We start from the raw sequence: 25,371 nt of genomic DNA, 5'->3' as shown, positions 1-25,371 counted from the left end.
GCCCCTCATCTCCCACTACCCACAGTTCATTATTCCCCCAGCAGGGAGTAGCTCCATCTACTCAACTGCCCACCCTCCATCTCAGCCCCTATTCTGTGGTCTCCAAAAGAATGGAGGATACCTGGTTTCCAAGGAGTGGAGAGAAAACAGGGTTTGTGATCTGGAAAAGCCCTCTAGCCGTGGATTCTAACGAGTGCCCCGGTGTTGTTAGTGACCGCTGGTGTTTTATACATGGCTGTTTCATTCTTTCATTCAACAAATATTCATTAAGACTTCAGTGCCAGCTTTGTGACAGTCCCTGAGGACCCAGTGGTGGGTGAAATGTAAGAGCCCTCAGCTCGTGGAGCTCACACTCTGACGGTCTTAGCCTCTTCTTGTCGAAGGCATCGTCATGGAGGGAAAGCCTCCCAGAGGAGCACAGACTTCTAGATGCTGGGATACTGGAAAGCAGGGGAGGGATGGCAGGTGGCTCCTCCAAATGCCCTGGCCAGTGGCTTCCAGGATTAGAGCCTCTAAGGAGAGACCCCTGGAGGAGGCTGCCTGGGATGAGCATGGTCCACTGGCAAGTTCTTGATTCTTCTGCCTGGTACCTTTGTGGGGCCCCCGAAGTCTAGGGGACGGCTCCGAGCTTGCCTGGCCACTGAGGATATGTTCCTTGGCTGAATGAGTTCAGTTCCAAGTGTGGCCCAGCAAGCTGGAGGGAGGCAGGGATATCAGCCTGTGGGTGGACAGACAGGCCTTGGGGCCACATCTGAACCACTCTTCAGCCCTAAGTAGCTCCTGTGGTCAAGGCCAAGGAGTTGTCACTCTCCGGTCCTGTTGTACCTGTCGAAGGAAAACCATGAGGTTCAAGGGCTGCTTATTCTAAAATTTATGTGGAAAGGCAATGGTGGTGTTGTTGGTTAGTCCTCAAGTTGGGTCCGACTCTTCCCGACCCCACGGTCTGCAGCACGCCAGGCTTCCCTGTCTTTTACTATCTCCCAGAGAAGGCAATGGTACTAGAGTAGCTGAAACAGCTTTTAAAAAGAAAGTGAGAGGAATCACTGTATGTGATTTTTTTTTTAAACCAAGATATCTTTAATATTTTACTCCCTTCATGACCCTTTATGAATTTTCAATTCATGCTTTCCTTTGGTCATCTAAACAAATGTGGTGACTCCATATTTTTAAATGTCTATTTTATTCTGTTTTTATTTTTGACTTAGTTTTTTAAGAGTAGTTTTAGGTTCACAGCAAAATTAAGAGGAAGGTCCTGAAATGTTCTATATGCCCCCTGTCCCCACGCATGTGTCACCTTCTCCACCATCAACAGCCCCCACCAGAGTGGGTACCTTTGTTACAACTGATGAACCTAAGTTGACACATCATTAACACCCAAAGTTCACAGTTTACATTAGGATTCACTCTTGGCGTCGTATACTCTGTGGGAATAGACACAGGAGTAGTGGAATATCCACCACCACAGTGTCATATAGAGTATTTTCACTGTCTGTTGACCTAAGGATCAACAAAACAGAACAGAGAACCCAGAAATAGACCTACACAAGCTCGGCAAACTGATTTTTGAAATGTGCAAAAGGAATTCAGTGGAGAAAAGATAGTCCTTTCAACAAATGGTGCTGTAGCAATCAGGCACCCAGTAGACAAAAACAACTCCCCAAGACCGTCAGCCTAAACCTCACACCTCATACAAAAATTAACTCAAAATGGCTCTTGGACTTAAATGTAAAATCTAAAGCTATTACAACTTGTATAAGAAAACATAGGAGAAAATTTTTAGAACTTATAAGTAGGTGAACCTTGAGCTTTAGTGTTTTAGAATACCAAACATGTGATTCAAAAAAATTTTTAATTGATAAATTGGACTTAACCAAAATTGAAAACTTGCTTTCAAAATATCTTGTTAAGGAAATTAAAAACTACAGACTTGGAGAAAATACTTACAAACCACCTATCTGACAGAGGACATATGAACATATAAAGAATGCTAAAAAACTTAACAGTTGAAAACCAATTTAATTTAAAAATGGACAAAATACTTGAATAAGCTTTTCACCTAAGCACATATGCAGAAGGCAAATAAACACACAAAAAGATGTTCAACGTCATTAGCTATAAAAAGTGCAAATTAACCAACAAGGACCTATTGCATAGCACAGGGGACTAGACTCAGTATTATGTAATAACCTATAAGGGAAAAGAATCTGAGAAAGAATATGCATATATATGTGCATAGCTGAATTGCTGTGCTGTACACCCAAAGCTTACGTGATATTGTAAACCAGCTATACTTTGATCAAAAATTGTAAACTGCAAATTAAGAACATGGTAAGATATTACTACACACCTATTAGAAGAGCTAAGATAGTGACAATACCAAATGTCACTGCAGAGGAACTGGATCTTTCATAAATTGTTGATAAGAATGTAAAATGATACAGCCACTCTGGAAGACAACTTTGGAAGTTTCCTAAAAAAGTAAACAACAAAACATATGCTTACCATATAATCTAGTGATTGCACTTCTGCTTATCTATTCCAGAGAAATGAAAACTTATGTCCACACAAAAACCTGTACACAAGTAGTCACAGCAGCTTTATCTGTAATAGCCAAGGGTGAAAACATCCCAAATGTCCTTCAATGGGTGAAACAAACCGAGGTGCGTCCACACCGTGGAATACTACTCAGTAACGTAAAGGAACACACTGTTGATACTTGGGGCAACAGCTGGATGGATTTCAAGGCATTAGGCAGAGTGAAAAAGTCCAACCTCCAGAGATCGTCTACTGCATGATTCCATTTATATAACATTCTGAAAATGACAAAATTATAGAGATGGAGAAAGGGTTAGTGGTTACCAGGGTTAGTGAACGATGGGGTGGAGAAGGGGAAGTGTGATTATAAAAGGGTAGCACATGGGATATCTTTGTAGTGATGGACTAGTTCTATATTTTGATCGTGGCGGTGGTTGCGTGAATCTGCACATGGATAAAATCGCATAGAGCTACACACCGCCCACCCAACCAGACACCCAGAGCAAGTCCACGCAAAACCGGTGGGATGTGAATAAGGCCCCTGGATTATACCAGTATCAATTTCCTGATTTTGGTATTATACTCCCATGATGTTATCTATATAATTATGCTAACTGTAAAGATGCTACATGGGAGGAAACTGGGTAGAGGGTACACGGGGCCTCTCTGTGTGCAATTACCTGTTGCAAAGTCATTTTTAGTTTAAAAAATTAGCCCAGGCTCTGGGTGCACCCAGCTCTGAACCAGCTCTGCTGCTGCCAGTGCCACTGATCCCCTACACCCCAGCCCTCTCACCACCCTCTTCCGTCTCTGGTTTACCCTTTTCACCAGCCCTTTGTTTCTGTTCTTACTCAAGAAAGAGCTTGATGATGTGGGGAACTGCTTGCAAGAAGATAGTTTTAAGCTTGTTTTCACTTGTATTGGGAAGGAGGGTGCAGGTGGGTAGGCAGAATGTAGAGCATTGATCTCTCACTCTGGAAAGGACCCGAAGTACTCAGATAACTTGTGTTCTCAATGGTAAGAATCAGGACAGCTCAGAGTACATTGCTGAGCCTTGTTGGTCATGGGACCTCAGGAAATGTTGAGGTTAACAATTCCATCCTCCCCCTGGTATGATTCGGGCCAGGTTCTTAAGGGACATTTCTGTAAACAGGCACTGTTGTCTTCCTGTGATGCCCGGAATAAGTCGTCTCGACTTTCACACTGGGTCTGAGTCACATGCTGAGGGGGATGATGGTGCAGGAATAAATGTAGTCCCTTCAATAGCAAGAACCTTCCAACACTTCTACAGGGCTGAAGTTTATCTCCATGTCTTGCAGCCTGAATGAATTTGAGAGGGAGGGTGACCAGTGATGGACCAGGGTTTGGGCAGAACCCAAGAATCGAAGGGGATTTGGGATCATTGAGAGACTTTCTGAATCTCGGGTTGGGGGTGGTGGTTTCTTTTTCTCTCATTCTCCAAGGCTCCTCAGTCTCAAGACCCCAAGAGATGCCATTAATACAGATTCCTCCTCTGGCCCCTTTGACACATTTGCTTTTGAAGGACCTGGAAGAGAAAGCTCTTTGTATGTGGTCAGAATAAACTCATTGTACACCCAAACAATTAACTCCTCAATGGACTTGCCAGCCCCTTGAAAGGCCCGGCCCTGCCTCCTTGGACCTCTTGGGCTCTATTCAGTCCCTTAAGCACACCAATGTTTTGGGGGTTTTGTTTTGTTTTGTTTGTTATTCTGAAAAGTCTTTCCTTGCGAATAGTCAGAGCGGGTCAACATTGTCCTCAGCGCAGCATTTAGCTCCACTCGCCAGCGAATGTCAATCAGGAGTCAAAAAGCCAAACAGAGGAGGCTTTGAACAGTGTCATTGGGGGTTGAAGTGACTTCCAGCTGTCTGTGCGTGGGCCAGGCCTTCTCGCAGGGCAGGGAATTGTGGTGTTACACAAACCCACTGTCTGGATGGGCTTACAGGGCCCGTGCGGGGGCTGCGGGTCTCTGGGGCTGCACCTGCAAGGGGAGGCGTGGTTGCGGGGCTGGGGAATTTTGGGGAGGCCAGATGCCTGCTCTGGGCCTGAGCAGTTGCCAGCACCGCTTGCTCACTGCCTCTGGGGTCTTGAACGAATCACTTCCTTACGCTGAAGCTCAATCTCTTTTTATCTGCCTGGTGACTTCCTCTGCCCTGGCCAGTGGCAAGAATAGATGAAGAAAGCAACCTGCTAGGAGTTGAGTGTTACAAAATGTGCTAACACGTATTATTCTTGATCTTAACATCATCCTTGAGAAATTTTCTCAGGTTTGACTTATTTTTCGTTGGCTGTTGTTCAGTTTCTCAGTTGTGTCCGACTCTTTGCGACCCCCATGGACTGCAGCACGGTGGGCTCCCCTGTCCTTCCCTGTCTCTGGGAATTTGCTCAGATTCGTGTCCACTGAGTCGGTGATGCCATCTAATCCTCTGTTCCTCTGGTGCCCCCTGCTCCTTTTGCCTTCAGTCTTTCCCAGCATTAAGGTCTTTTCCAATGAGTCGGCTCTTCACAACATCCTAAGTCAGCCTTAGGATTTCTGTATTTCTGTGCCCAATCTCAGGACTGCATCATTTGGAATAATGAGTGTTATGTTTCTATCTACATATGTCCATGGGATTCTCCAGGCAAGAATACTGGAGTGGGTTGCCATGCCCTCCTCCAGGGGATCTTCCCCACCCAGGGTTCAAACCCTTGTCTCTTATGTCTCCTGCATTGGCAGGCGGGTTCTCTACCTCTAGGGCCACCTGTAAACCCCTATTTTTCTTTAATGTTTCCAAATTTACCTTTTCTCCCTGTAAGAGAAAATGATCATCTTTGAATTGGGTTTTTTTCAGTGTTCCATCTCCTCCAGCAGGAAGAGTATTATGGCATCAAAGAAAAATAAAGTCTTACTATTGCAGGTCTGTAAGAATCACCAAGAGTGAACATACACACATGTGAAATCATCATGTGCATATGTGTAAACTGAATTTCAGATGTATTTTTCTTTACGCTCTATGGAAGAGTCTCCCCCCAAATTAAGGATCGCTCAAATAATCTAGCTACTGCCTCCTGATGGTGTATCTGTGACGGCTTTGGTACTCTGGCCCTCTTTTGATTTAAAATCTTTATTAAGCTATAATTACACACCATAAAATTTACCCACAGTAAATGTACAATTCAGTGAATCTAGTACATCTGTAGAGAAGTACAGCTATCACCGGAGAACATTTCCATCACTTCCCGAAGAAACCTTGTACCCATTTATAGTTATATTGACTCTCTCCTCCAGGCAACCATGTATCTGCTTTCTGTCTCTATAGATTTACCTTTACTAGGCATTTTACATAATGGGGTTGTACCATATGTAGTATTTGTGCGTGGCTTCTTTTATGTAGTGTAATATTTTTGAAGTCATCTATATGATTATATGTATCAGTAATTCTTTCTTTTTAACTGCTAAATAATACTCCATTGTATGAATGTATCACAATTCGGTTACCTCTACACCAGTAGAAGAACATCTGGATTATTTCCAGTTTGAGGCTGTTAATGAATAATGCTGCTATGAATATGTGTATATATGTCTTTGGGTGGATATGTCTTTATTTTTCTTGGATAGATTCCCAGGAGTAAAATTTCAAGATTGATTGGTAAGTTTATGTTTAATTTTTAAAGAAATTGTCAGACTCTTTTCCAATGTGGCTACCCCATTTTACATTCCCATGAAAAGTGAATGAGGATTTGAGCTCCTCCATATCCTTGTTACTTGATAGTGTCTTTTAAAAAATTTTTAGCCATTCTAGTAGGTACATGGTGGTATCTCATCATGGTTTTGATGTGTGGTTTCCTAACAGTTAATGTTATCGAACACCTTTTTGCATATTTATTACCTGTCTGCCGATCTTGGAAATGTCTATTGAAATATTTTACCCATTTTGAAATCAGGCTGTTTGTCTTCTTATTGAGTTGTAAGGTTTACTTGATTTTTTATTTTAAAAACTGTCGAATTTTCATGCTGCAAATCCAATTTTAAAAGTAAGCAGTTGGATAAGATGATTTAACACTTGATGATTTAATGCCTTCTTTAAGAGGCCTGTAGAGTCTTTTCTAGCCACAGTGTCCAGAGGATATCACTGCCCAGAGAAGAAAAGCGAGGGGTTCAGGTTATCCAACTTAGTGGATGTAAAGCCGGGGTCTGCACAGTGACCCCACTGGAAACTGGGAGGCCAGGGGTACACGTAGAAGCTTTTCTCTCTCCCCAGGGCCCAGCGTGGGGCCCGGTGTCGCCCCAGGGCTTGCCAGGAAGCAGGCTTGATGTGGACCTTGGACCCAGGCCTTGGACCTGTGTTTGGGAGAAGGGTGCGCTTGTTTGCTGGGTTGGACGCCAGGTGCCCAGGTGCCCGGAGATGATGGTCAGAGGGTCCTGTTGGCTTTGGCTTGGCTCCCCACCCTTGGGGCATGCTGGATGCCACAGGTGGCTCTCCTGGCAGCAGGACGCCTTGTCTTTTCTCACTTCATAAAGATCTCCCGCTAGGGCCTCCGTGGTGGCAGTGCAGCTGTGTGTCTTCACCCTCGGTGACCCTACCCTGCAGGAAGATTCGCTCCCTACACGTGGCTTCACGCTCTGTGGGCTTCTGAACCTGCATCTGGGCGATCGTGGAGGTCCTCGACTTCCACGGGAGTGGGGAGACTGGAAACCCTCCTTCCTCTCCTTGAGCAGCAGACTTCTTTGCTGATTGCTGGACCAGATGGGCCGTCCCAGCCTCTCCTGTCAGTGATGGGAGAAATAAACAGAGTATTTTCTGTCTTCCTGTTCGAGAGAGAGAGATACAGCTCTTGGAGTATGGGATGATTTTAATTGAATATCAAGATATCACATAAGCCATTTTGCACTTGGCTTGTCACCATTGTCCCTGTGAGAATGTTTGATTTCTCACTTTCTCTTTGTTACCTTTAAGACTCCTGAAAGGAAGCCACCCTGTGTGGAGGGGCTGAGCACACTGTGCTGGGCTATTTAGACTGTGAACCCTGCATCCGGCAGGAGCAACCAAATGTGCATTGCAGCTGCCAAAAGACTTCATTCAGTGGTTCATTGAATTCAACGGAAAGGGTGTTAATAGAGTCGGGGAAGTGATGCTATTTTAAAAAATGACATTGTGTGTTTTTTCACTGTGTTTATTCTCCCTCAATGACTTCCAGATCAAATGGGCAGTTTGGTGTCAAAAGATGACTGTTCAGGACTCCAATTTAAGGCAAATAAGATATTCAGTTTCATTATTCCTCTCCTCCTGAGGCATCTCATGTCCGGGGATGATTGTCGGCTTGTTCAGGATCGCCCTGGCCCCTGTGGGAGTTGGGTCTTACGTCGGCACATGGCAATAATAGCAGGGTCAGGTGTCACACAACTCTCAGGTTGCTGGCCTCAGCCTCCAGCAAGGGTTAGGATCTCCATAGCTATTGAGTCTTAAGATCCCAGGGGTAGGGTATTGGTGTGAAAAAAGGGATCTGCTCTCTGTGTTCTTTCTCCTTCCCCTGATAAGATGCAGGGAAGTCTGCCAAGAGTTCTGGGAGCTCCAAATGCTGAAGGTTGTTATTACTGATGATCTGACCTGCGTTGCAGATGATATGAGAACTTGTATTCTCCATTAATAGTTAATGCTTGGAGAATATAGTGTTTAGTCCCCAAAGATCGCTGGGGGTCTTGGGAAGAAGGGATTGTGTAACCACAGTGTCTGAGACCACAGTGCTCACCTTCCTTCCTCTTGCTGAGGGAGAAAATAGAAAAATCGTGGATCTGTGCATTCTCAATGTAAGTAAAGACACCTGTTCCCAGCTTTCAACAAAGAGGTGAAAATTGTTTTGGGGGGGCACAAAAGAACCCTTTCTATTTTTACATATAAAGTACAGACATACATACAGTACATAAATATGTACTGTGTATACAGAGATATGTACAGTGTATACAGAGATACAGTGTATCTTTGTTATTAAAATTTCATTAGGAAATTAGTTAAGGAGAAAAATGCCTAAAAATGCTCCTTAGACAATAATAAAACAAAAGTTGAGAAACAGTGTTCAAAATTAAGGTTTGGGGATCTTGATGAACATAATTCAAAGTCCTGAAAGGGAGATAAAGTCTGCACTTACTCTGACCTGTAGAGGTTCTTGGTCTGCAGAGAGAGCTGCCAACACTACTATGACCCTAAGTATTAGGACTTTGTCACTGAGAACTCTCTGCTCCTAGCATCTGTGTTAGAAATTTCAAAGGAAATCCAGAGTGCAATTACTTATGTTCCCTCTCATTTTGTCTGCCTCCATCTCTCCTTGGGAATTGGTTTCACAGTTAAAAGTGTTCTAAGGATTCCCAATTCTTTTCAGTTCAGCATGCTGGAGAGAGAATGGTCCTTCTTACCCTCACTTCGTTTTTAGATGAGGACGGAAAAATAGCTAGGGGTTTGGGAGGGAATGGCGCCATGGTCTTTGGTTTTCTTCAGACTCCTCAGTGAGGGCCACTAGAAAGGCACTGGGTTGGTGCCTTGCACAAGAGGGCAGGAAGGAGCTGGGGACATCAGCACTTGATGCCATAAGTGTGCTAGCATCTCCCAACGTGCCTGGCCAGAGCTAAGGGCTCCTGGGAAGACAGCACTGCCAGCTTTCCTGGGGAAAGAGCAAGGGCTGACAGAGTCATGCTGCTGCAGAGTCATGAGACGGGGTCCTCCAGAGCCATGATAACTTGGGTTCCTTCCCTGGAATGGCAAGCATGCACCTGGATTTGTCTTACTGTTGGTGTCTCTTCTGTGATGCTCTTTTCTTTCTTGCTCTTTTCTTCTTTCTTTTCTTTTTCTTTGATCTGTTCCTTGGGACTTGGCCGGGCCATGTGCAAACCCCAACCATTCAACAGTGCTGGAGAGTAGATAGTATTTACCTCAATAATGGTAGTCTCCTTTCGATTCTTTTTAACCCTCAATTCAGATGACGGGTCTAAGCCGACACCCACGATGGAGACCCAGCCGGTGTTCGATGGAGACGGTAAGCTCCTGTATTACTTCAGATTTGAGTTGTCCCACTGTTTTCAAATTTGGGACAGGTCTTTCCTTCGGATGTTTGTTTAAGCTTTACTATTATTTTTTTTTCCTTTTTTAATTTCAATTTTTCCCGGTTTAAGCCAGGCTGTTTTTAACGTTTTTAAAAAATGCAAACCCTCCCAGGAACTAGTACACCCTCCACTTCTGGAAAGGCCCTCTGTTCTCACCAGGCTTCCTGCCTGGCTACTAACATCCAACAATAACACAGCCTGGATGGACCCTGCAAACTGCCAAGGCCGAGGAGCCATGGCTGAGAAAGACAGGCCGGCAGCATCGTTTTTCTAAATGAGTCAGCTCTTACAAGTCCTTGTAATGCTCTGTACCCAGCATTGTGCGAGGCCTGCTGGGGACGAAGGAGAAATAGATAAGATGAAAGCCTTTGCTCTCAACAGAGTGGCAACTATTGGAGAATTTATGTATGAAGCTACATGGTCTCAGTTTTATTTCCTCTGTGATAGACATTTCCAGAAGAAAGAGATCACAGTGGTCTGGGAAAAGATTCTGTGAAGAGAGGGAACTTGAGCTGAATCTGAAAGTGTGAGGGAAGAATCAGGGTGTTCCAGGCAGGGACGAAGGAGGGAGTATGGTGGAAACAGTGTAATGAGGAAAGTCACAGGAAAGAGACTGGTGCATGGAGTCGGCTTGGCTGACTTGTAGGGACCATGAGAGTTGAGTCCAGACATTGGGGGAAGAGAAATGCTAGATCAAGAGAAATAGCGGTAGTTGGTGGCAAAGCAGGCTGGGTATCTCTGGAGGTCTGAGGAGCGGACAACTGGAACTTGGGTGCAGAAGGCTGGCTTCAGTTTGAGTTTGAGCTGCTCAGGGCCTATATCCTTCAGCGTGCTTTGCTAAATACTCCAGGTTCCCATGAGGGGGAGCAGGAATCTTGGCAGAGTGTAGTTTCTAGAAAGTCTGACAACGAGATGTGGCACTCAGTGCAATATACAGCAACCTTTTAGCAGCTTTCAGCTGAGTATATCCAGGCTTGGATCCTAAGACTGGACAGTGAGACAGAGGAACAAAAAGAAGTGATGCCACTTGTTGGAACTGGTGGCTAAGGATGGCCCTAGCCCAGGCTCAGCTCTAGACAAAAACACAAGATATCCTTTGCAGCTGGCCGTGGAGTGGAACACATGTGTGTTCATGCCTAGAAATTCAAATGTTTCTGTGATCCACAAATGTCCTAGATCATTGGCGAGTCTGGGACCCTGGACCCTGGACCCTGGGCAGTCTGGGTAGGAAATGGAGACCACATCAACTTGGAAGACCTTTACAACGTACTCACGAAAGGTCTCATCTCCAGTGCTCAGGGGCATCCTCAGATTTCCACAGCACCTGTCCACTGGGTGACCCCAGCCCTGGAGAGCCTGGTGGCCTCCTAGAGCTCTCTGGATGAAGAATTCAGCCTCTGTTTGATGAGAAACCATTAGAAAAGAGATTGAAGCACACATTAGGCCCATTACTTTCTTTCCCATGTGGAGCAGAGTCTCAGCGAGCTAAAAGCTGCTGTGGCTCAGCTGTTTCTTCCAAAATGGTCTCTGTGGTTTTTTTGGCATTGGTTTGTTGATTTATTTCCTTTAAATCTTCTTCCAGGGAAGCAGCTGAGAGAGACTTGGCTTGGCCCATTTTCCTCACCTCCTGGGATAATATTTTTATTCCTGGATGGAGTGGCTCAATGCCTCTGGACTCTGACCACTCTGCCTCCCAGCACAAGAGGCCCTAGCTGGCTCCTCTGAGCAGATAGAGAGGAGCTTCCATAGGGAGGAAGCAAGAGGCTGTTGGGATGAAGTGGACATGGGATGAGGGAGATGGCTCTATCTTTGATGCCTCAGGCTTTTAAAAAGTCTGGGGGTTACATCCCAAGTTTCATACTCTCTGTTGCCCAGACTTTATTTTCTCTCTTCTTTTTTTTTTTTTTCCAGAAATCACAGCTCCCACTCTCTGGATTAAGCACTTGGTAATCAAGGACTCCAAACTGAACAACACCAACATAAGAAATTCAGGTAAATTATCTGCCTTGGATTATGTGCATACCTGATCTACCCATGGGTGCCACATGGTTACTCCATGACTGTTACTGTGTGGGGTTGGGCAAGTCATTTCACGATTTTGGCCTTCAGTTTCTTCCACAGCTGTAAAATGAGGAGATGAGATGAGTTAATCTCTTCCAACTTTAATTGTCTTCAATTAGGACTCAGGGATCATCTTTCATAAGTAGTTGATCCTTTTAGCTAAAAAAAAATAGTTTGATGGTATGTTTTAATATTTTAATTGACTTTCTATGTGCAATACAGAAGGATTTGGAAGAATGGCTGGGCATAGAGAAGTTGGACTTCAAACCTTAAGAACCTTGGATCTATGTGTTTTTAAGGCTCTAACTAACTGCCTGCAATCACGTCTTTTCTAATCTGATCTTTCAAGATCTTGTAAGTGTCCAGGTTTTAGTACTGGTTGAACCCTTGTAGTTGTTGTTTGGTTTCTAAGTTGTGTCCAACTCTTTCGCGAACCCGTGGACTGTAGCCCACAAGGCTCCTCTGTCTATGGGGTTTCCCAGGCAAGCATACTGGCATGGGTTGCCATTTCCTTCCTTCCTGACCCAGACATCAGACTCATGTCTCCTGCATTGGCAGTCGGATTCTTTAGCACTGAGCCACCAGGGAAACTGGAATCCTTATAGAAAGGTAATCATTTCTGAAGTGATCAGATTATAGAGATCATTTACCATCTATGAAGACCAAAGTTGAAAAGTTCATTTACCATCAATAGAAACTAGATGTCCATCAATGTGTTATTAACAGACCCAATTTATTTCTCTATCAGGGGGACTTACTCTTCTTTCAGCCTCAGACCTAATTCTGAGAAATGCCACTTGGCATATTTCTGCTGGTTATTGAATTTAGCCATATCATCTTTTCCTGATAAATAGCAAGGACTGTGAACTAAAGATACATCCCTTTCACCTGGGAGGCAGTTTTGCATGAGCATCAGTGAATGAGTGAGCTGCACTTGCCCTCCTTTTGGCTATCTGTATGGTTTGCCAGCTTTGTCCTAAAGGTTGTGGACACTGGGGTGCGTGGAATGGTTTAGACTGTGAGGTGAAGCCACATGGCATCGATTGATTTTCTTGGCCAAGTACCCGGGCCCATGTCTGGTTCCCTGTTTGACAGAAGCTGGAGGAGACCTGGGACACTGGGGTGGGAAGGAGCCCATGTGACATCCTGTGGGCCAGAGTCGTTGATAGAACAGGGGCCATGGTTAAAACACCGATTTTGGGTTCTCTTTCTGGCTTCAACACTTAGTGAAGTCAAGTGAAGTCAAATCAACTGAAGTCAAACACCCACTGAGGTCAAATGCCTCCCTCCCTCCCCACCAAGCCTCAGTGCTCAGCTGCAATAATAATCTCCCCCTTAAAGGATGGTGAGTAAAGGTTAACTAAGTTAGTCTGTATATTACTTAATGCCTGAGTAAGTGATAAACAGTAAGTGCATGATAAATTGTAACTACATTATATTTATTACTATTATCATCTTTGGTGGGAAAATTGGGACTGTAAAGAATTCGCCTGCAATGCGGGAGACTGAGTTTGATCCCTGGCTTGGGAAGATCCCCTGGAGAAGGGAACAGCTACCCACTTCAGTATTCTGGAGTGGAGCATTCCATGGACTGCATAGTTCATGGGTGGCAAAGCACTGGACATGACTGAGCAAATTTCACTTTTCACTCTCAATGATACTGCTTATAGTGAGAATTCCTTAATTAGGAAAGAATTTGTAATTGTCACCTTAAGCAAAAGCATCTATTAGGAAGCTTCTTCTTAGATCTTTCCTCCACTCTTCCCTCACTGTTAAGCAAATACGGTAAGTCAAAGAGAAGTCTTGGTACCTGTGCTATCTGTAAGTGGTATCTGCAAAAAGTCCCCAGTAGGGGGCTCACTTCTCATCTGGTGCCCAAGGGGTAGATAGGAGGGAGAGCTCTCTCTGAAATTATGTGGTACTTTTTGCCTGAAACATTTGACCTTTAGCAACTGCTTTTGTGATTCTTTTCACCTGTGTGTGCTATGTTGCTTCAGTCATGTCCAACTCTTTGCGACCCCGTGGACTGTAGCCTGCCAGGCTCCTCTGTCTGTGAGATTCTCCAGGCAAGAATACTGGAGTGGATTGCCATGACCTCCTCCAGGACATCTTCCGGACCCAGGGATCAAACCTGTATCTCTTCTGTCTCCTGCATTGGCAGTCGGGTTCATTACTACTGGTGCCACCTGGGAAGCCCCTTTTTCACCTACCAGTGGTTAATTTCTCTATCTAGGCTATACTCTGTGAAGGCAAGGGCTTTAGTGCCTGTGTGTCATATCTATTAGAGAATTTTGCTTAACGCATTTGATTGCTTCGGAGAAGGATGCAGCAGAAAGGATCTTCATCAATAAAGACAGAATTGTCATTGTCATCACAGCTATCAGCTACCTGTATCAGCTATGTGTTCTCTTTGAGCATCGCCATAACACTGTGAGATAAGTGTTGTCGTCCTTGTCTTATAGATGAAGAGTCAAAGGCCAAGAGAGAGGAAGTAACATGTCCTGGTTCACAGCTAGTAAGTGGTTCATTTCAGTTCAGTTCAGTTGCTCAGTCGTGTCGGACTCTTTGCGACCCCATGGACTGCAGCACGCCACGCCGCCCTGTCCATCACCAACTCCTGGAGTTTACTCAAACTCATGTCCATTGAGTCGGTGATGCCATCCAGCCATCTCATCATCTGTCGTCCCCTTCTCCTCCCGCCTTCAATCTTTCCCAGCATCAGGGTCTTTTCAAATGAGTAAGTTCCTTGTATCAGGTGGCCAAAGTATCGGAGTTTCAGCTTTAGCATCAGTCCTTCCAATGAATATTCAGGGCTGATTTCCTTTAGGATGGACTGGTTGGATCTCCTTGCAGTCCAAGGGACTCTTAAGAGTCTCCTCCAACACCACAGTTCAAAAACATCAATTCTTAAACGCTCAGCTTTCTTTATTGTCCAACTCTCACATCCATACATGACTACTGGAAAAACCATAGCTTTGACTAGACGGATCTTTGTAGTAAGTGGTAGGGCTGAAGAAAACGATTTCTCTGGGAATACAGTGCCTATCTTTTGGGCTATGTTCTTTGTGTGTGATGAAGGGCGATGTCAAGTTTGATAATGTTTGCTTCCACTCAAGTCCTTCTTCTTTCCACTCCTTCTTCCTCTGAGTAGTTTCCAATTGCATGAGTATGGGGTCATGCTGAGGAATGGTTTCCAGGCAGGTACTACCCCCTTACTGTTGTCAGAGGGGCCCAGTCACCTTATTTTTCCATGGTTGGCCCCAGTTATATCTGTGAGGTTGGCATATAGGACAAGATAGTTGGGAGAGAGCTAAAGGTTCCAAGAGAGAAACTGAGACCAGAGATCATTATCAAAGATTGATACCGTGGGCATTTTCTAAGAAACTGGGACATTCTCCATCATGGTCAAGTGGTAATACTGACAGAGTGCCTGCCACCCTTTTTGATGTAATTCTGTGTGAAGGCCATCATGTCTCATACGTGCATAACAGGCTGGCAAAAGGCCTCATGACTGATTTTGCAAATAAAGTTTTATTTGAACACAGCCATGTTCATTTATTTATGTACAGTCATCTATGGCTGTTTCCATGCTGTAACTGTCAAGTTAAAGAGTTGTGTCAGAGACTGTTTGGCCTACAAAGCCTAAAATATAATCTGATCCTTTACATTAAAAAAGTGTGCTGACTGCTGGTATATGATTGTTGCATTGTTGTTGTTCAGTCGCTAAGTCGTGTCTGACTCTTTGTGGCTTCATGGACTGTCGCCCACCAGGCTTCTGTCCATGAGATTTCCCAGGTAAGAATACTGGAGTGGGTTGCCATTTCTTCCTCCAGGGGATCTTCCCAGCCCAGGGATTGAACCCATGTCTGCTGCATTGGCAGGCGGATTCTTTACCACTGAGCCACCAGGGAAGCCCATATAAGATTGAAGTAGAAGCATTTGGGTGGGATCGTGAGTAGAAGTGTGTCTTCTCACATTTTGTGGTCTCTTTCTTGGAAGTAGGGGCTGTGTCTCCTGAGATGTTTCCTGACGTGCCGTGGGAAGCCTGTATTAGCGTAAAATTCTTCAGGTGGCTCACGTAGCACTTCCACCTCTCCTGTGAGCTTTAACATCCTTTCCCGTGCATGCTCTCACAAGTGCCCAGAAAGCATCCTGAGGCTTGGCCTTCATAGGTGGGAGGGTAGGGAATCTTTTGTATACAGAAGAGCTCAACCATGTAATGGCATGAGCATGGTCTGGTATCAGGCAATTCTATGGATGTGAGAGTTGGACCATAAAGAAGGCTGAGCTGAAGAATTGATGCTTTTGAACTATGGTGTTGGAGAAGACTCTTGAGAGTCCCTTGGACTGCAAGGAGATCAAACCAGTCAATCCTAAAAGAAATCAGTGCTGAATATTCATTGGAAGGACTGAGGCTGAGGCTGAAGCTCCAGTCCTTTGGCCACCTGATGCAAAGATGCTGGGAAAGATTGAAGACAAGAGGAGAAGGGAACAACAGAGGACGAGATGGTTGGATGGCATCACCGACTCCATGGATATGAATCTGAGCAAGCTCCGGAAGATGGTGATGGACAGGGAAGCCTGGTGTGCTGCAGTCCATAGGGTCGCAGAGTCGGACACCATGGAGTGACTGAACAACAGTAGAACTGGCTGCTTCCTACTGAGAGGCTGGGTGACCTTGAGAAAGTTAATAATTAGCTACCCTGAACCTTGATTTCCTTATTTATTAGATAAAGTCGTTAATGCCTTGCAGGATTTTCCTGAGAATTCAGTGTATCTAAAAGGCCTGGCACACAGTAGGAGCGCGTAAATTATTGAAAACACCTCAATGGACTACCTTGATGTGTTGTGTTGGCCAATTTTCACATGATTTCACTTGGTTTGATGAGAAGTCACATAGACTTGAATGATAACTTGTCTGGGTCTGGGGTCTGGAATGGACAGCAGCCTCTGCATGGGGCCCCTGGGACACTTCCCCATTAGAGTTTGATGAAAGATTCTGAGTCTGGAGAGCTTCCACCCACACCCCTGGGGAGGTTGGAGTGGGACTCTGTGAGCCGACTGAGTGAGCACTCTCCTCCTCAGCTCTCTCTCTCCCAGAGGAAAAAGGCCATCCCAGCTTCTTTTACACCCCAAACATCCTTCTTTCACGCTCAGACCCTGTGACGCCAGGCTTGGTTTCTGGCCTGGGGACTGTTGACGTTGGAAAGGTTCCACCGGGCAGCTGAAGTTTTGCAACAACATGACACTTACGCCTGCAGACTTATCCTGTCTCCTTCCCTCCTCCTGAAGGTTTTGGTCCCTGTTTTTAAGGCTTTGTCGTAGTCTTATCATGGTCAGGGTCACCCTCTGAGTACGTGGCAGGGTCCACAGCAGCATGTTTGCTTGTTGAACTTCTGATTCTCACCTCCTTTGTACCAGGAGTTCTTCTTGCAGCCAAGCAGACAATGCACCTGGTGGCGAATATCCTAGAATTTGACAGCGAGCATCTTCTCCTATACACGTGTTGGCCAGAAACACATGTATAAGAAAACATTTTTATAAGAAAACAAACTGCTTTTATAAGAAAACAAACTCTTGCTGAGATTTTGGTACCAGGGGCTAGTGATCAAAGCATTTCTTATTATAACTAGATTTAAAAAAAAAAACTGTAATCACTTACATGTTAGAGAAGAGAGTACAGAGATCCAAGAAATGACAAAAACTAGGCTTCATCTCATCTTTCATCCATATCTTAACTGCTTCTAATTTTGTTACATGCGGACATGTGCCTACAGCATGGGATTTATAAAAGTCTTTTTTTTTTCCCCTCTCTCTCTTTCTGTGTGACAAAATTCTGTGCTTTCTCCTCTGGGAAAATATTATCTCTCAGGAAATGTGGTCGTGTGAGCCTTCACTTTGCTGTTCATGGAGACGATGCCCTGAAGGCGTGTACTACAGCCCTTTCCCTCTTTCCTGGCCTGATACCCACCGGGGGCCACCTGTGAGGTCATTTGACTTCTCTCCTCCCATCCCTTTCTTTCCTTTATCTCCATCTTTTCTAGTTAACGTCATGATCTGACTTCAAGAGGCCCTAGCACCTGGCGCTGTGGGTTCAATTCAAATGGACTGTGTCTTTCCTTCCTCACCTGTTTGCCTGGCAGACCTTCCTTTAGTCCATTTGCAAATGCAGCAGCCGCTGGTAACCCTGCTCCCTGGAGACCAGCCACCAGCGGAGACACAGGTGGAAATGCACCCCTGCCCTCCTTGAACATGAGGGTGTTTGCCTCAGTCACCATCCGAGTCACAAATAAGCTGTTTTCAGCATCCTGTCCTGACCTGCCAGGGTCGGAACAGTGCTCTCCTAGGCCTACTTTGGGCCCCTCCATCACCTTTTGGATACACTTCCCTTACCTGGAAGTTCCTGCCGGGGTGGCTGCTCCTAGAGCTGGGACTTCGGGTCACAGAGCAATAGCACCTCCCGGCTGGATCCCCCACCCCCTAAACCAGTGCTCTTGGTCTGCCCAGAAACCGCGAGGTGATGTAATGACCTGAGGCCTGGAAAAATAAACAGTTTTCAGGGAAACCAGCGGTAGCCGTTGTAAGCAAATACCCCACAGCCACCTGGAGACTTGCGCATGACGTGATTGGAAGGAAGAATGAGTAACCCACTAACGTTAGCAGCCGCAGATGGGGCTGGGCTGGTGTGCATTTAAAATATCTGTATAAAAACAAATCCTTGATGTTTATTTCTATCACTGGTCTTCTGGATGTCTGCCCACGTATCTTCTGCAGGTGTCTTGGTCCATCATGGCCAGCAGAATAAGAGCCAGGGGTGGGGATGGGTGGTCATTCTTATGATTTTCTCTCCGACAACAAAGGCCTTTCTTAAGTTCTCCCTTTGCTAAGAGGATCTGAAACACATTTGGAGGCCCCAGAGAGCCTAGCCTTGCAGTCCATTTTAATCTTGTTTTAAGATCGGTTTTCCCAGTCGCCTTGCTCCTTCACCCCATGTTGTCTGTTTGGAACATAGAGGTGCAGTGTGACTGGGAGGGGTCTGGAACTTGCTCCACTAGCAAAGATTTTATTGAGTTTGTATGCTTGTGGTGGTAAGAGCAAACCCACCGCATCCTAATGTTCTACTTTTGGCCTCTGCTGCTGGAAAAAAAGAAAAAACTAATCGAAGGCCCTGCTGAGATAATTGTAATTGACTTCTTCCAACTTGTTAGAAGTCAGCTGCCATCTCTGCTTTGGTCTGAGCAGCCTCATTCTGGGTTTATTTGTAAGAAGACTTTGGAAGTAGACAGGGTATATAGTTTATGAGCACACTCATATGTGCAGTGTTATTGTTTGGAGGAGAAGAGTGAAATTATGATACTTTATTTGACAAATTAAAAAAGACCTCTCTTCCATCTCCCCCTTCCACGACCCCTCCTTCCTTCTCACCTGAATTTTTGTTTTCTAGCTTTTGTCCTTAAAGGAAGAGCTTGTCAGGTCAAGGTCAGCGAAGTTAGTGAGAAAAACTACAGAGATGCCAGCTTACCACTTCTGAGTACTTGTCATTGCAAAACCACTGTGAAGAGTTTCATATTCTTTTTGGTGGAAGGGTCATATGAGCATGAGTCAATAGAGATGGCGCCTTTTCTAAAATTCGAGTGGCTGTGAGTCAGTGATGCTTTGGGGAAAAAGTTTAAAAAAAGTGCCTATATGCTATATTGGGATAGTCTATCCTAGAAGAAGTATCTTCTGTAGAATTTAGATCTTGTTTTCCTCCAGTTCTCAGCGTCTGTCTGTGTGGGAAGACAGAGGGTACGACTTCAGACAACGGTGAACCGTGCATGCCCATTTTAGGTGCCCCAGAGAGAAATTATTTAGACAGGCTGGTTGGTTTGTAATTTTCCCTTACGCCTCCTGACCCACAGCACTTCATCCGAGCACTGGGCCCTATTTACAGAGCCTACTGCACACACGCCTGTGAGTGGGTGTGTCGGGGACACGAGGCGGGCATTGTTAGTTTTGTTTGGCGGGGGTGGGTTCTAAGCCACAGGCAGTTGGACGCAGTATGGCCGTGGCAGGAGTAGGGGTTGGGGGAGCGAGGCATGGGGGCAAAACGGCAGCCTTGCCCCATGCTCAGCTGCTTCCTGGTTCTAGGGCTCTCCTGGGGTCAGGGAGCCTGAGCTGGCTCAGGCCCGGAGCCGTGGGGAAGCTCTGGCCTGGCTGTAAGGTGGTGGGCTATCGAGGTGGCCGCCTCTAGTACCCCTGCTGCATTCGCCTTTTTAAAGAGATGTATTGTTGTTGTTCAGTCGCTCAGTTGTTTCCGACCCTTTGCGACCCCATGGACTGCACCCTGCCAAGCTTCCCTGTCCTTCACCATCTCCCGGAGTTTGCTCAGACTCATGTCCATCGAGTCAGTGATGCCATCCAACCATCTCATCCTGTCGTCCCCTTCTCCTGCCCTTGATCTTTCCCAGCATCAGGGTCTTTTCCACTGAGTCTACTCTTCAAATCAGGTGGCCAAAGTAATGGAGCTTCAGCTTCAGCTCCAGTCCTTCCAATGAATATGTAGGGTTGATTTCCTTCAGGATTGACTGGTTTGATCTCCTTACAGTCCAAGGGACTCTCAAGAGTCTTCATATTATTTGTTTATTTTTGGCTGCTCTGGGTCTTCATTGGTGCAGGCAGGTTTTTTCTAGTTGCGATGAGTGGGAGCTACTCTTTGTTGTGCATGGGCTTCTCATCATGGTGGCTTCTCTTGTTGCAGAGCTCGGGCTCTAGGTGCCTGGGCTCAGCAGTGGTAGCACACAGGCTTGTAATTGGCTTCTTCCATCTTGCTAGAAGTCAAGTTGCTCCATGACATATGGAATGTTCCCAGACCAGGGATCAAGCCCACTACCCCTGCATTAGCAATTGGATTCTTAACCACTGGACCATCAGGGAACTCCACCACTGCTTCATTCTAAACGAGAAAAAGGAGCCCAGACTAATAAGGGCCTTGCCCAGGGTTCCGAACCCATCAACAGCTCTCATGTCAAGGCCTCTTTGTTGTTCAGTTCAGTTCAGTTGCTCAGTCGTGTCTGATTCTTTTGTGACCCCATCCTCGCTGTCCATCACCAACTCCCAGAGTTCACTCAGACTCACGTCCATCGAGTCAGTGATGCCATCCAGCCATCTCATCCTCTGTCGTCCTCTTCTCCTCCTGCCCCTAATCCCTCCCAGCATCAGAGTCTTTTCAAATGAGTCAACTCTTCACATGAGGTGGCCAAAGTACTGGAGTTTCAGCTTTAGCATCATGTTATTCAGTCTCTAAGTTGCGTCTGGCTCTTTGTGACCCTGTGGACTGCAGCACGCCAGGCTTCCCTGTCCTTCGCTATCTCCCAGAGTTTACTCAGATTCATGTTCATTGAGTCAGTGATGCCATCCAACCATCGAATCCTCTGCCGTCCCTTGATTAAAGGGTCATTTGGAGAAACCTATTCCCATGGTAGAGGTGACCATTTTAAATCTGTGTGTATTCTGTGTCTATTCTCTCTACATCTACCCCTGCTTGATACACACCTGAGCAGTTTCAAGGGCTGACTTTGTTCTGTTTGTCAGGGGGTCTGCTTCTTCCCTGCCCTGGCAAGACCTCTCCTTTTCTTGGCCACTGTCTGTTCCAGAGGGAGCTCTGAGGAACAGTTCTGTGGGTTCCCCTCCTCTTCGGGGGTTACTTGGGGTCCCTGGATGACTCTGAGACTAGGGGATTGATGACAGCCAAGTGACAGCTCACTGCTGGGCATGACGGGAGGACAGAAAAGCGGTCGCAGGTGCTGACACACGTGGCCAAATAAATAGAAAGGGCTGCTCAGTGGTGTCCTGCGAACTGTCCGAGATCATACATCCTGCAGCATCTCCTCCCTGGAGTCCGCATGTCCAGTCACAGGACTGGCTCTTTGGAAACAGGAAGTCAGTGCCTTCAAACCTGGTCCTTCCAGTCCCTCCTTTTGTTCCTGCAGTTTCTTCATCGGCCAGATTCTCTGTGAAACTCCCCAGAGCACACGCCACTCGTGCCAACCCAGAGAATCCTGAGGCAGGAGCCATGCAATTTCTTATGCCTCTGGAATTTCATGTTCTGGAATTTCAGGAAAGGTTTTTTTTTTAACTTGTTAAAAACTTTAGCTTGTTATTTTGTGTTATCCTTCAGCATTTCATTCATTTTTGATAAGAGACTAGGTGGGTGTGAGGTATTTGAAGGGTTTCAGGGTAATTGTAGACGACACAATGCTACTGTTTTCCTTGGTATTCTTGGCTCAGTGGGACAATTCCTTTTACAACATAGATACACTGCTCCTGTTTTTCAGGCGGGTACCATGTATTGATTTTTCTTTTAAGAAAATCTAGTGCCGGATGGTCTGAGGGTTGAGTGTGGCATTTCCTAGGATGAGTCAAAGGGGCAGATTTTCTTTTTCTAGACTCTGTGGTCTCATCCCTCCCCAACCCCCACCACCCCCAACACACACACTTGACTCAGCGGTGAGGGCCCATCTCTGAAGTGTCAGGCTAGCACAGAATCCTGCAGCTGGGGATGGCGCAGCAAGTATTCAAGCAATAGCAGGGTTCTTGGGCTGTATACTCTGAGCATCCTTTACACCTGGGTCTCCATGGTTCTCCTATGAGTGAGGTGCTGGGGCTCAGGGCTGGATGTGGGGAAGGGTCAGGAAGGCTGCGACAGGGCCCTTGCCCTTGGGAGCTTGCAGTCTTGTTAAGTCCTGGTGCCCAGGGTGAGGAGTCCAGGAGGAGTGCAGAGGGAGGCCTTGCTCTAGGTGGGGCCCCCAGGGAAAGCTCTGGGGATGGAGGAGGCCTAGAATGAGGGTAGGTCAGGATCTTGTGGCTAGTTCTTTCTTCTTGCTGCCTCTTATGAGACTTTTCTGACCTCTTCCTGAGCCTGCCATGGTGCCAGCGCACACCCAGTCCCGGGGGCCAGGAAGTCCCTCGACCCCCTCTGCATCCTCTCTGTGAGCCCCAATCTCCTGTGTTACCCCAGATCCCACATTAGATTTGAGACCCCAGGAGCACTGATCTCTCTCAGGACATTGTTGTCGGCCCTGTCCACACCCCACTGCCCTGTCTGCAGTATAGGTGGTGCTTGGTTGAGTCAGCCTGAAAAGCTGCCTTTAATTCCCAGCTGCTCCTCCCCTCGGAGGAGAGCTTCTGGTTCTTTCTCTGGGAAGATTGCATCATTCATTGAGGCATCTTTCCCGATACATGTTTCTGGGACCCATGACTCTTCTCAGCTTTTCTGTGTATGGTTTTCTATAAGACTGGGCTTTGTTCTTGGTCTCATTTTTCATAGGGACCCAGTGTCGACTAATTTTAGGGGCCAGCTTGACTAGGCCACAGTAGTCAGTTTGGTCAAACACTAGTTTGGATGTTGCTGCAGAGGTATTATTTTAGACATGATTAACTTTTATAATCAATTGACTTGAAGTAAAGCAGATGACCCTCTGTGGTGTGGGTGGGCCTCATCCAATCAGTTGAAGGCATTAAGAGTGAAACTTGAGATTTCCTGGAAAAGAAGGCATGCTCCCTCCAGACTGTGACATAGATATTCTGCCTGAATTTCCAGCCTGCTGGCCTTACCTATTGATGTTGAACTAGAGACTGCCCCATCACTCTTACCTGAATTTCTAGCTTGTCAGCTTGGAGCCAAATCTTTGAGATAAATCTCTCTCTCTCCACATATATAGCCATATCCAAATATATATATATTTTTTCTTTTTTTCTGTTGGTTCAGTTTCTCTGGAGAGCCCCCACCACTACTGATGCTCTCTGACTTCTGCCTTCTCTCTCCTCCCGTCTCCCTCTGGGTCTCCATCACTATATGGCTCCCCAGCTCCTTCTCCGAAGAGTTCAAGATATGCCTGGCTCGTCAATACCTGCTCACTCGGGTGTTTGGTTACCCAGCCTCCCAGCTTTTCTGTCTGTTCCTTCCTTCAGCAGGTTCTCTGGAATGCAGCAGCCAGAGAGAAAGACCAGCCCAAGGACCTGAAACTTGAATCTTTTCATGTTTATGTTTGTTGGACATTTTTTTTTTAAGTAAAGAAGAAAAAAGAAACAGATGATAAAGAAGAAAATGTTCCCAGAAACAAAGGATAAACTGGGCTAAAATCGAGATGGAGAGTTAGCTGGGGGTTAAAATTGTCCATGCTCTCCGTTGCTCCTAATTACCATGGGTCATTGAGAGGTGCAGAGGCAGGGACTGGCTGTAGCAGACAGGGCTGTTTTCCACACTCCTCCCGTCTTGGCTGGACAGCCGAGAATCTGCACCCTGGGCCTGCAGACAGGGTTTGTGTTGTCTGGTTCGGCCTGGTTTCTCTCTCCCCGGCCCCCCTCCCTGCCCACTCCCACCCAGGCGCAGCCCTGCTTTGCTCCGCTGCTGTGTGATTGGTGGGGAGGGCTGTGTGCTTTCCGGTGGCAAGAGTTGGACCGCGTTTTCATTCCTTCCATGGGCTACTTCTCTGTTGTGTTTCTTCTCTCAGGCAGCCGGAGGTTTGTGAGTGAGAGTGAAATGACCCACTGCCAGGTGGGGAGTACATCGGCTTTCACTTGTTGTCTGCATTGTCTCGGAATGGATTAGAAGGGCTGAGTGTGCTTGAGTGCAAGAATGTGTGGTTAGGTATTCCCGAGTCGCCCTGAACAAGGCCTGCCTGTTCCCTCTCCTCTGATGTTTATGTCTTCCCAGTGTTTACAGATGTCCCAGCCCATTCTCAGAGTTATCAGGCCGGACCTTCTAATTGTCTCATCTTTCCCTGAACTTCCCTGAGCAGAGACTGAATGTTTCAGAACAGCGAGTGTCAACTTCTGAGGAGCTTCCTTTCTGAACCAGTGGACAGACCCTTGAAATAGATCCCCTGGCTTGCATTCTGGAAGGTGACTTCTTCACAGCTGTCAATTTTAAGATTTGTTTGGGAGTGATTGAGAAGGGCAGAGGGTAGCAATGGCCCTAAGGGTGGAGCTGGCTTCTGCGTCTTCAGATGCAGAATAAGCTTATGCCTCTCGTTATGTACTGATCAGCATTTGCATGACCTCTGGAGAAGCACTAAAGGAATAATTGATTGATTGATTGGTTGAGGGGTCCAAGAGGGCTGCAATACTTGTGGGGTATATAATACTTATGGGATAATTTTATAAAGAGGATTCCCAGATGGCACAGTGGTAAAGAATCTGCCTGCCAATAGAGGAGATGCAAGAGACTCAGGTTTGACCCTTGGGTCAGGAAGATCCCCTGGAGGGAGGCATGGCAATCCACTCCAGTATTCTTGCCTGGAGAATCCCGTGGACAGAGGAGCCTGGCAGGCTACAGTCCATGGGGTCCCAAAGAGTCAGACATGACTGAGCAGCTGAGCACGTGCACACACACACTTTGATAAAGAGTTGAGCAAGTCTGAGTGTTTCAGTTACCTATTGCTGGGTAACAGACCACCCAGAAATGTAAAGGCTTACAGCAAAAATAATTTCTTCTTTCTGCGGTGTTAGTGGTGGCTCCTTGATGGATCGTGGCTGCACTTACTCCTGGACTTGTCCGACTGGAGGGTCACCTGGGCTGGGATGTCCAGGATGACCTCACCCTTACACCTGGTGGGTGGTGCTGGCTGTGGGTTGGACCCCTTCCTTGTGGTCTTTCATCCTCCAGGGGGATGGACTGGCCTCCTTATGGACGGGTCTC

The 25,371-nt window shown here is 46.2% G+C and overlaps 1 protein-coding gene across 8 annotated transcripts in view; it reads left to right on the top strand.

Moving 5' to 3' along the window:
- Nucleotides 1-25,371, top strand: part of SMOC1 (SPARC related modular calcium binding 1) — a 146,831-nt gene that overhangs the window by 97,548 nt on the left and 23,912 nt on the right. For 3 of the 8 annotated variants that reach the window (XM_086320015.1, XM_086320013.1, XM_086320011.1), the window contains exons 6-7: nt 9,506-9,562; nt 11,541-11,621. In XM_086320015.1, coding sequence (XP_086176141.1) covers nt 9,506-9,562; nt 11,541-11,621 — 138 coding nt within the window. Of the gene's footprint in view, nt 1-6,352; nt 7,786-9,472; nt 9,563-11,540; nt 11,622-25,371 lie in introns of those variants that run through there. The other 5 variants (XM_086320014.1, XM_086320010.1, XM_086320009.1 and 2 more) reach the window with 3 other exon arrangements.

Source organism: Bos grunniens, chromosome 10, assembly GCF_055505025.1.
Source record: "Bos grunniens cultivar Pamir isolate PY7600 chromosome 10, Bosgru_T2T1.0, whole genome shotgun sequence".
In the NCBI taxonomy this organism is placed as follows: Eukaryota; Metazoa; Chordata; class Mammalia; order Artiodactyla; family Bovidae; genus Bos; species Bos grunniens.
The sequence above is the reverse complement of the archived record's forward strand: the minus strand, read 5'-3'. Positions and strand labels throughout refer to the sequence as shown.